General features: G+C 40.1%; 1 protein-coding gene across 8 annotated transcripts in view; it reads right to left on the bottom strand.

The window, feature by feature from the left end:
• The window catches only part of ntng1a (netrin g1a), a 147,354-nt gene that overhangs the window by 15,918 nt on the left and 118,930 nt on the right, over nt 1–12,506 (bottom strand). For 4 of the 8 annotated variants that reach the window (XM_084746936.1, XM_084746935.1, XM_084746937.1 and 1 more), the window contains exon 5: nt 9,212–9,238. In XM_084746936.1, the coding sequence (XP_084603062.1) occupies nt 9,212–9,238 (27 nt within the window). Of the gene's footprint in view, nt 1–1,942; nt 2,003–3,088; nt 3,134–9,211; nt 9,239–12,506 lie in introns of all 8 variants that reach the window. The other 4 variants (XM_084746942.1, XM_084746938.1, XM_084746939.1 and 1 more) reach the window with 3 other exon arrangements.

Genomic DNA, 12,506 nt, shown 5'->3' with positions numbered 1-12,506 from the left:
TTTCCCATGACTTATTTATTCAAGGACTGAAAAAGGGGGAGAACGAGTGAGGTTGAGGGCCTGTGCTTGTCTTAGGCCCTGAAATGACCAAATCTGCCCCTGCGTGAATCTGTGAGTTTTAGAAACCCCCCAAATTCTGTTTCAAAAATTGTTCACAGTGAGCTGTGAACCAAGTCTGTTATTATTTGGGTACTTGAAAATTAAATGGTTGCATTGGAGACCATTATTCACTTAAACTTATATGAAATATAAACATAAATATAAACATTTAATTTCTTCCTAAAACTCAAAGATTCTATTTTTTAAAATACAAAAGAAGAACATCTTATTTCAAAACTTAACAGTTTGAGTTTGATTCAAAACTTGTCAAAAAAATAGTGAATACAGTTGACATCATGAGTTTTCTCAACTTTATTTTTACAGTCTAAAGTGGCTGGATAATTGTTTTTAAAGGCTTATTGCAACCCAACTTTAACAGTCAATAGAGAAAGTGAGCGTGTGGTGAGTTGCAGCTGGGAGAGTGTGTGTCATTGCCTGCTATGCAGTGTTATGTCATGCTGAATTAGATATATGGAACTGTAACTGGACTGAAAAACCTCATGTCGCAGCAGTCTATGATACTCACTGGCAGCCCTGGCCTGAGGGGTGAGGGATGGGAGGGGAGCAGCCCCAGCTCGGCTCTCTCTGAGTGAGGATGAGTCTGCCACGCTGAGTGACCACTGACACCATGTGTCACAGCGCAGACAGATGTGACCCTTAAGCCTCACTGGCAGCCGCTTGGACAGAAAGACCACTTACGGATCCAGAATAGGGGGGAGGTGGCGGATGGGGCTTTCGTCCAAGGGATTGTGGTTATTAAGGATCTGTATTGAGGTCAGGTCTCTCTGTCCGGCCACTAACCACCCGACAAGGCTTGGAAATGAAGGAGCAGGAGTCTAGTCCACTCTACCTTTCACCTAGAGCAAAGAGTCTTCTTCAAGTGTAAGCTAAGATCCTCTACATTCGAAGCTTCAGTCTCACAGACATACATACTCTCAGAAGACAAATAATCTCTCCTTTTCAGAAATAGGCTAAGGTCATAAATCATGCACGCATGGGGAATAAAAAGTCTCCAGTCTTGGAAACACGTTGCCCAAAAATAGTTGTAGTCTCAAGCACCCACTTTATTTGCACTGAAAAAGATACGATTCCAAGGGACTTTTATAGTGTTTAGAAACGATTCCATAGACGAATGAACCCTCAATGTACCCTGTACAGTGAGAGCCATCAGTCCAGCATGGAGCTGGAGACATGGACGCAGAGCACTCTAGCACTGGGTTTGTGCTACAAGGGTCAGGGGGCTTACAGTTAAAGGAGAAATACGTAAGTATTGCAGTCTAAACAGCGAATTGGAGCCATAGACTCTATATTAAACATACTGAAGCTCTATTTAATATAGGGTCTATGGTTGAAGCAAGTTGTTTCCCCCTGCCTGCAAACTCGAAGGTCGCCTGCAGTGTTTATGTCATTTGTCTGTCAATAAAAAGTGAAGCCTGTTATCCTGAAAACAAAAGTTTGAGTTCAGAGACTGTCTGCCTCACTGCCTGCAAGACCCCACTAACGTATTGCTCACTTTAACTGTTATAAACATCTACTCCTGCTAAAAAGATTGTTAATGATTTCTTTTGACTCACAAACACACAAGCAAAAACTCAAAAACACTTACACCCACCAAACATTCGGCATTAATTTGAACTCTTAATAACATGCGGGCCGTAGCGTTGATTTTGTATTTCATCTGAGCATGTTTCTTTAATCTCTGGTGATATATCATGGTGATTTTATGATTTAGTATTGTAAATATATTACATATTTCTCCTTTAAACAGAAACATCCATACAGTCAGACGGCTTGGGTGTCATCTGGGGGGGGAGGGGCAATGTATGAATTCCAGAGCTCCTACCTCGCTTGCTGTTTGCAACGTGGACAGAAGGGGCAGTGGACAATGCAACTTGAGGAGCTACTAGACAAATTAAAGAAGAAAAAAACAACAAAAAAAAAACATGATATTGCAATAAACGATAAACATGTAATGTCAGAGAATTAAGAGTACTGAGCATCATGCTTAATAATAAATGTAACAGTAAAAAAAAGAAAGAAACATACGCAATAATGATGAATGATGGCATTGGGAAATAAGGAGTGACATTGCCAAGTGAAGTTGGCTGCGTGTCGCAGCATCTGTTACAAATGCCTTCAACGGCGAACAATCCTAATATTATGGTCCCTCTTTTATGCTTCATTTCATTAACAAGTGCTTTGTATAATTCACAAGCCTCTGTGTATGTTTCCCCAGACAGAAACTATCCCCTGACAAACTACTCTCCACCTCAGTGGAGGCCGGCCAAGAATTTTCACCTTATAAATTTGTGCACAGGAGCGTGGGTAAGGAAACTGGCTAGCAGTGAGCACATCAATCCCTCGATTCCTTTCCGGTCATAAAACAAACAGTGGGAAAAAGAAATAATGGGCCTGGCCACTGCCATTGTACTGGGTGACATAAGCCCCTGACACGTACAATGTGTGCGCTTGGCTGCAGTCATGGAAACACAGAGCTGAGTGGTTGTGTGCTAGTTGTTTGCGAGGTGGCTGCACATCACATCTGCACGATGGATTAAGCTGAGATGAGCCTAACATCAATCTGCATAAAAAAACACCGCCGTGAAACCTCTCCTGCTTTTCTTCTTGATGCGCTAAGATGGGGACTGAGAATCCCTGGAAGCTCTACACCTAATTAAAATCGAGTGTGTGTGCATAAATGTACAGTGCGCACATTGAGTGTTTGAGAGGATAATGTACGGCACTGCAGCATGTTGCAACATGAGTGCCCCATGAATACACAAGCCTCCGCTGAAGGAGCCAAAACCCTTTATCATAAGCAAGACAAGCACGCTGAGGATGCTTTTTTTTATTTGTCAGGAAAATAACCAAGATTGGGAAAAGGGGAAGATACTACCCACAAATACTCTTAGCTACCAAAGAGTTATTTTGCTCACTATATAAACACAACTTATGAAAAAAAAAATGTTGCATATTCTTAGATGCCTACCTTCTTTTCGGTTAGCGACACCTAGGGATGAGACATTCTGCCGAACTGCGTGCAATTGAGAGAAACCAGCAGTTATTCATGTGCACTTGTGTGATGCACTTTACAGATAGTCTAGAGGGGGGGAAGGGAGGGGGGACTACGTGGTTGTGGACACACACAACTGGAGACACGAACATGTCCAGCATGACTCAAATCTGTAAAAATCAGGAGACAGCAAATACAATGGGGCAGGGCTGACATGGACGAGCAAAGAGAATGCATCCAAAGACCCGTTAAAGGACGTTGGAGAGGACGTTGTATGTAATTCGTGTGACTTCCATGGACTTCCATGTGTGTATGTTTATGGCGATGGTGATGATGAGTGAAAAACTGAAGAAAAAACAAAGATAAAACCCTCTTAAAGTTAGTATTTAAGTCATGATTTATGCAAGCGAGCCTAAACCATGTATGGCAAATTAAGAAGTTAGGGGGCATTTTGTTTAATTCATCACATCGACTATGTAATCAATATCTAATTACAGTGTATTTCTGGTGGAAGAATAACAATGAATAAATAATGGCAGGTGTTGGGACTTGTTGGGAATGACGGACTGCTGTGGGTAGCATAACCTCATAATTACATACAAGTCGGTATTTCCGTGTCAGGGAAATACTTTGCGGTTGGAAATGGAGAAGACTCAAGCAAAGGGAGGAATACGGATAAGTTTCCGCACCGTGCCCCCTTCATCTCTTCACTTGATCTTTCTGTCCTTTCGCTATTGACTCCATGAATCATGCAATCTTGGATAATTAACGTCCAGCGGTGTCATGGCAAGAAGCCTATTACCCTGACTATGTGTGAACAGAGAATATGACTGCACAATGCCTTTTTTTTCCTCACATGGGATAATTTCTTCAACCCTTTTTTGTTTTCATGCATTGGAATTAAATAATACAATAGCTCTGAGCTTGGCATGTCTACACACTGTGACAATCACTTTCAAACCCCCCCTCCCCTCCCTAACATTACCACTCATTGATTTCAAAACAGCTTGAACAAAAAGACTATCATGCAGTATCTCTCGTCTCATCCTTTTCTTTCATTTTTTTTTTTATCTCCCCAAAAAATGTTTCACAATTGATCCTGCTTGGGGATTCTGGCATCGGTGACGACTGCGACATCTCCGGTGGGTTTAAGTCGCTTGAGTCACTCGATGAGAGGCTCTTTGAAAATGACAGATTAACAAATAAAGAGCTTTAACAAAAGGGAACACACCACATCACCACTCAAACTCAGGTCTTATATCTTATGAACTGTCGAGCGCCTTGTTTTTTTTTTTTTTAATGTGAGTTTATATCTTTTGTTCCTTTGTTAAGTGCTTTGTGACAAAGATGTTTGCTCAAAAAAACAAACAAAAAAACAAACAAACAAACAAAAAAACCTGTCTTGCAAGGACATGAACATTTTATCTATGAGACAACACAAAATACACTGTAAAAACTATTTGATTTTACTTTAAAAAGTTGGTGTCTGAGCTGCCTTAAAACTTTAAGCAAACTGAATTTAAGAATAAACTCTTCTACTCAAATAAACTTGATACTGAACTCTGTTAAGATCAGTTGTACTTGAGAAAACATGTCCAATAAGCTGAAGATATTAAGTTCAAACTGCTCCCAGTGACTTTATTAAATCTGAAATGGGTAAGTTGAAGGGTCTAAGGACTGAATTAAATACACGTATATATACACTCTAGGGATGTAACAATATATTGGATATCATGATATCACAATACAGAAATATCTTGATACCTTACTAAACTATGATCATTTTTCTTTTTTCTTTTTATTTTATTTTAAAAAAAAGGGCTGCTACTGACTGCTGCAGTGATTTTGTTTTTTAACTGTACATGTATTTTTCAAGCATTCATTGCCAAAGATAATTCATGCAAATTATTTGCACATGCTTTATTTTATTCTATTAAAGAAGAAAAGAAGAAGCATTTTAAGTTAAAAAGAAAAAAATATTTTATATGAGCACAAAATATATTATTCAATAAAAAGCAAGTCGTCATATTTCTTTGTTGTTAAATACTATGATAAATCTCATATTGTGGGCTTTTTTTGGAGTTACATTCCTAATATACACATGTACTCATCATGCATGTTGTCTTCAAATTACAAAAAGGAGGGTCTTAGCAGACTTTTAATACTCAAACAGTGCATGCTGGGAAGTCTGCTAATATGCTGATCATGTTTCTTTAGAAATTTCATTTAATGAGTTGACTGAACTCTGTACAGTACACTTGTTCAACTCATCATTTCAAGTTAAAAGACTACAAGCAGAACTCATCGGTTTGATTCTGAAGTGTTCTGAAAGACTACAAATTTTAAGTTTAACTAAGCTAATGAGGAAAGACGAGTTGATTCCACTAAATCCCTTGTAGAATTTGTATGGTTTGCACAGACATATAGCCAACTGCCTTTAAAAAATGTACTGATTAATGTTCATGAGTTCTGAAGTGTTTTGAAAAGAAGGAAGGGTTCATGGATTACACCAAATTCATGTATGATGTTTACGGTGCATTACTATAGAAAATATAAAACACGCATGAGCAAACCGCACTGTCTGGATCTATAACGCCTAATTGGTAAAGTAAGTTCATTTTTAATTATTCTGTGTTGGTAATTGATTGGATGTAACACACATCTGGGTTCCATTAATTATTTTGTTACGGGGAATATTCAGGTAAGGCGAGCTAAATGAGTGGTGACGGATTTTAATCAATGCCATACCCATAATGAAATGCAATCTTGCAGAGCCAGAATTGTTTTTTAAAATATTAATTTCATTTTAATGGTCCGCATTAGGCAATTCTGCCCGGCTTAATAAACTTGAAATAGAATTGAGAAAAGTCAATAAGGAATTCAATTACCTTCCAACAACAACATGAAAAGTGTAGTGCTTTCTTTTTTTTACCCACAATAGCTTTCCTTCTATACCGTTTAACAACCTCAAGGACATCCTAACCCTTTTTGTCCACTTTATTCTTACTTTATTAATAATAAGTCATAAAATTGGTTTGTGTTTGCCCTGAAAACAGCCTCATCCTCCTCAGTCTGTTTAGTTTTGAGTGTTTCCCCGGGTTCTGTGGGAGAGCTGCAGTGACAAGACAGCCATTCGTGAGAACTCTAAATCCCTGTGGGCCAATCTGGATGAGAAGTGAAGACTTTGGTTTGTCAGAGTGTCCTCTCTACATCACCCAGCCCCCCAAACACACACACACACTCACACACACACAACCACACACTTATCAGCATGCACACTCTCCCCGTAAAGGATTTGAGGACAGCCTTTGGACATGGTCTGGCCTGGCATTAGGATGGGGACGGAGAGGACTGGTGTGAATATGTATGCATGTATATACAGCATGTATGAAGAGCATGCACACACACACACACACTCCGAGCTCCCATCAGGCCGTGCATGGAGTGGAAGCGTCCTTTCTAAAGGTGTGAGGAGGTGGCGAGGGAGGCAAGCAGTGGAAGATGCGGAGGGGGGTGGGGGAGGGAGGTGGTTTGGTCTTCTTGGCCACATGTCCATTTCTGACTCATGACATAGCATCAGACTTTACAACCAGTGTTCACTTCCTGCGTAAGCTAAAGCCTAATTAAAAACCACCTGGGAATAAGCTGTTTTCACCCTGTGTCTCACACAGCACGTTTTGGGAAGCTTGCCCAGCGATCATCTTAGCCCTTAAATGATGAAAACAAGAGTGCATGTGTCGTCCATGTGTCCCTTGGCGTGCATAATTTGGCTTGGTAATACCTGGGTATTAACTGGATATTTAGTGAAAATAAGGCACTGGAATTATACTGAAAATCACTTCTAACAGCTTAAACATAGTTAAACATTTAAGGAATTTTCCCTTTTTGCTGAGATGAGAGGACCGATACCACTCTCATGTCTGTCCCTTAAATATGAAGCTAAAACCAGGAGACAGTTAGCTTAGCTTTGCATAAAGACATTTTTTAAATCACCTAAACCAGTGTTTCTCAACCGTGGTCCTCCAGTACCCTGCCCTGCATGTTTTAGATGTTTCCCTGCTCCAACACACCTGATTCAAATGATCAGCTGATCATCAAGCCTCTGCAGAAGCCTGACAACAACCTGATCATCTGAATCAGGTGTGTTGGAGCAGGGAAACATCTAAAACATGCAGGGCAGGGTACTGGAGGACCACGGTTGAGAAACAGTGACCTAAACAAGAACATGAGTTCATTGATGAGCTTAAGAGGTGAAAATTTTTAAACCAGATAAAATCAGGGTTTAACTTGAAATTATCTCGCGCCAGTTTTAAGGTACTTCAAAGTTATGAAAGATTAAATTTAAACCTCAGTTTAGTTTTTCTCTAAATCTGGACCAAATTTAATTCTGTTGCACCAAAACTTTAAACCTTAAAATTTCATTCTGAACTTGATTTAAACTTACATTTGAGGATGTTTAACTTTTAAAATGGCTGCTTTTTGGAAACAGACTTAGCAAAATAATCAAGCAGCTCCATTAATTCGTCCAACAACTTTCCTGAAAGGTGGAGAAATTACAGCTTGTCTACTGAGCCATCATAAGTAAGATAACTAGGCTAACTGACTTTTTATCTAGCTAGCAAATGTAATGTTTTGTTAACTTTTTAGCCAAAGTTAGCTATCAAAGAATGTAACGATTTGTTCACTTTTTATCTAACGATAACTAGCAAACAATGTGACCCACTGATAAGTTTGTTGCTAGCTTGCAAACAGTGAAATGTTTTGCTGAGGAATACAGTACAGACAAAGGTTTCCCCCACTCTCCCCCAATAGCACTTGAAGTTAATATTATTATATTTTATTTTCAAAACCGAGCATCTTCATATTGATTAAACTCTATTCAGCTTTGGGTTAAGTCAATAAACTTGGATTTTCTAAACTGAAAATAGTTTTTAATTGTGCAGCAGAGCTCTGCTTAATGTTGAATCTGGATTTACTTATTTTAAACCGAGTTTTGTTAAAGTCTGATGACAACTAATCTAAGATTAAATTAATCTTGTTTGGTGCAACTGAGTCTTAACCTTTTAACAGCGCCAGGGTAGCTGCTTCAAGTCTTTCTGCTAAATTAAGCTAAACGTGTTCTGGTTTCAGCTTCGTTTTTAACAGACAAATATGTGAGGAGCATCGATGATCGATCCTCACATCTAACTATTGACAAAAAAGCAAATACAATACAATACAATTACAAATACAATTTCATTACAGATCAGTTGGCTGATTTTGAATGAACATCATGAACCACATCAGTCATTCCAGTTTGTGTTTAAGAGTTGGTGTGGACCACCAGATTCAAAAGTATTGCTGTTACAGTACAGATGATTTGAATTTCTACTGTCTTCATCATCATTTAACAGGTAAGTTGATCATTAGGGTCAGTTTATGAAAAACGTGCATGGCTGTTTAACCCTCAGCCAGTCTGTGTGGGTCCAGGATCAGACGGGGAGACAGAGGATCCTAGCTGAGAACAGGGCAATGAGAAAAAAAGATTACGGAGAATTGAGCCAGGCTGTGAATGCACTTTGACTTGTTCAATACAGTCCTACGGTTCCTGCATCACACAGCCTTCCAGGCAGCGGTAACTTGAGACATGGCACCTCTTTTCTTCCTCCCCCTCCTGAGGGGCTACTGGTTGACGAAGATAATACCAGCTGAGGTGCTTGCGGCTTATATTAAAATGACCTCCTGTGACTTTATACTGCCAGAGAGGTCTTGGCACTTTAATAAAGTCTAGATGCCATTTATTTATAATGCATGGGAGAGAGGAGAAAAAAAAAACAAATGACATTCCACATGCAGAGCCAGGCAAGTGTTATCTGGTTGAGTTGAGTCTGGATAAAATAAATTAATATGCCCACGTCATGACAATATATCCCCCAGCTACTGCTTATCCGTCTTCCAAAAAAAAAAAAAAAGGTTAGTTGTTCAGTGATCCTTCGTAGGAAGATTGGAATCAGAAATGAACACTTGGCACCAAGTTCAGGGTTGTATGGTGAAGGGTGGCACAATAGGCAAAGCAAAGCATCAAGCATTCATATAGTTCTTTTGCAAGTGTTTACTTACTAACTGGACCAATGTTATTTGGAATACCTGCAAGAGAGAAAGAGAGAAAGAACAACTTAAATTAAGGTATAAAACTGATGTTAAAAGGAGCAATTTGTAACAATTTGGAGCCATAGATAGTATATCAAAAAGGTTGAAATCCTTTTAAATAAACAGTCTATAATTGAAGTCCATAAGCCTGAAAATTAAAGCCCACTGCTATGAAAATACACATTCTGGAGTTGGACTTCAGTGACACCCTGCCTTACTGCCTGCCAATAAAGAATATTTCTTATGGCATAAAGACATCCCCTATCTCGACTGCTTGTCAGATGTGTTTTTTACTTGCACGTCTCACACAAAAGAAGCACTTACATTTTTTCAGTGTAGCTGTCTGCAACAGCTGTGTGTGTCTCTGGTCTGGTCGGGCAAACCTGAAGCATTTATTCTTCATGTCTATTTTTTTTTGGACAATAGGCACTGAAACATATTTTGTAACTTAGGCAGAGCTGAGTGTTCCAGAGCTTGAGATCACTCTGCACCAATTTAATCCCAAAGCAGCTGCTAAGCAAGATATGAGAACATCTTGGACTTTTTCTGTTTTGATGGGTGAAATGTACATTTACTGCCACTAGACAACTTCACTCCTAAAGTTAAATTCTTCTGCTCTGATTACCATCACCTGTCTGCTCAGAGTTCAGCCGCCGACACTTTCTTTTGTCCTTTCTCTATTTTGCCCATCCACAACCATTGCACATGCGCACACACATACACACACACATATCGCAGGAAAACTGCCTATTGAATTGAAACTTTGGCTGCTCACCTATATAGGCAGATGCTTCACTGCAGCGTGGTGATGCTGACGTGATGTTTGCGCTCTAGACAAGGAGCTACTCATTCTGTGAACATTCTGCATTAATCTGAACTCTAATTAATAAGAAATGGGCAAACAATAACACAAGTTACAGCTGGAATAGAAACTTCAAAGAAGGACACAGCGGTAGTGAGTTTTTCATCTTAGCATGTTGCCTTGACCTCTAATGACAAATCTTGGACATTGTATGATTTAGTACAGTGAATATAATACATATTTCTCCTTTAAGACAACAGCTGCAACATTTCTCCTTGAGACAAGAAATACATTGTTAGTCCTGCCATCCTCCCTCACAGTTGATTGAGTTCGCACCCCTATACTCGTGATTCATCTTGATGAGCTGTATACACTTGAAATGGCACATAGTCTGAGACTGTGGCATCTAAAGCAGCAGCCATGATTTGAAAGTGTTGTCTGCTGCGTGTTTAGCTTTACGCTTCTTTGGTTTCTTTTGGCCTCCTCCATTAGTTCTGCTTTGATGTCCTTGTTGTTGGCAGTGCCAGAAAAGGTCATTCCTGCCCTCTTCCACAGAGGCACACACCTGAAAATGTCTCAACATCACTGAAAAACCAATTTCGACAAACATGACAGACTATAATATGGTAGTTTTTTGTAAGTTAAAAAAGTTGCATACTGCTTTGAGATTCTTCTCAGCACATCAGTCTGTGAAATATGTGTCGCCAAAGACGCCTAAGACAGAATTCTCATGCACACTGACGCACAATCACACACACGACATATCAAAGGACATCATAGATGGCGAACTCCTGCCTCTGACGCCAAAGGAGGACATGTCTTATCCTGCTGCCTGCCTGTCCATCCCTCCATCACGCAATCCCTTGTGCGAGACAGCCACTGAGCAGATAATACAGTCTGTCTCATCCCCATGGTGACCAGATCTCTCCCACACCAGGACATTGCCAAGCTGTGGATCTGAGGAGATTGAGACATTCAACTGCTTCTAGCACTGATCATTTCGTCATCCGAACCAACTACCAATGTCCTATTCTGGGTGTTAATTAGGACTGTGAATGTGACCATATACCATGAAGCCCAGACAACGTTAGAAAACACTACCCTTCAAAGGCACATAAACACACCGCCTGTGTATTTTTGGTCGTTTTCAGAGGAATTTGCTTTCAGGACATCAACGCCAGCTCCACTTTTTCTAATCATCCGTTTGAACAGAGGCCCACCCTCCCTTTCGCTCTACCCCCTGCCCTCAATAAGGCAGTCTGCCCACAAAAACAAACAACCCCCTCACCGTGGGAAGGGGAAGCGTGCTGGGCAATAGGCGAAATGAGCCCACGTAAACTGGAGATGAAGAAATGAAATCAAAACGGCGCTTTCTTCCTCTCTCGCTCACATCTCTCCCGTCATCCGCTCACCACCACACCTACGGCTGAGGAAGCCGAGGAGGCGAGGAGGCATCTGTGCAGGATTTTTTGGTAGGGGGCCCTTTCATCTAACGGAGCCGTCACAAAATATCTCCAAGTACTCGGGGGGAACATGAGGATATCCTGAGTGTGTGCATGTGTTTGTGTACGTGGACTTTGATCAAACTCCCGTCATTCAATCACTCTCCCTCTGATCTCTGCCTGCAAGCTGTATTTAGGAGCCAAATCTGTGACCTGTCTGAGAGCTGTGAAGTGCAGGAGGCTACGCTGGCATATGGAGGTGGAGTGTAATGGATGTCAAACCTCAAGGGGGTGGGCAGATGCTAACCAGGAGACAGGAAGGACAAGGGCAAGGACAATCACAATCACCTTATTCACAAAGTACACTTTGATTTGGCAGCATTGGCTCTGAGTGTCACAATGTATTGATAAAACTGAACAGTGACGCCTTGGAAACTAAATCTCATTCTAATAGCGTTTGACTATTATGGGTTTGTGAGGGATAATACCAGCATTAGTTGGAACACAGCTGCCTGTAAATGAAACTTTTCTATTGGAAAGTTGAACAAATTCTTTCAGGTTGGAAAAGCACTCGCACCAACCCTGAACAATTCTGATTAAACCCCTGTTCACATAGGTCTAACATTATCACATCAAGTCTGTGTTAAAAAAATAGTACGTAATTTGCAGTTTGAAAATGACCAACATAGCAGAATCACACTGGATTAAGATTATATCAGAATTAATTATAAGAATTTATAACCCAAGATAACAAATATTACTAAATGCTATTACTTCTCATAAGAAGTAACAAGATTCATGCATTTTTTCTGCATAATGGAATAAAATCCGCTAAATGAATTCAGGAAAAGTGCCTCCTGTACACAGAGACTGAAATTCTAGTGTAAAATGTGTAACTATATTATGTAAATGTCCATTTGCTAAACATTTCCACCAAACAAGCACTGACCCATCTTTGCAACCATACTAGTTGTGCACAGGGTAGCAAGAGCAAAACTCACACATAAACAAACATGCTGTA

The sequence above is a fragment of the Lutjanus erythropterus genome, chromosome 21 (genome assembly GCF_056507025.1).
Source record: "Lutjanus erythropterus isolate fLutEry1 chromosome 21, fLutEry1.hap2, whole genome shotgun sequence".
Lineage (NCBI taxonomy): Eukaryota > Metazoa > Chordata > Actinopteri > Lutjaniformes > Lutjanidae > Lutjanus > Lutjanus erythropterus.
Note: the sequence above shows the minus strand (reverse complement) of the source record. Positions and strands in the feature narration are given on the sequence as shown.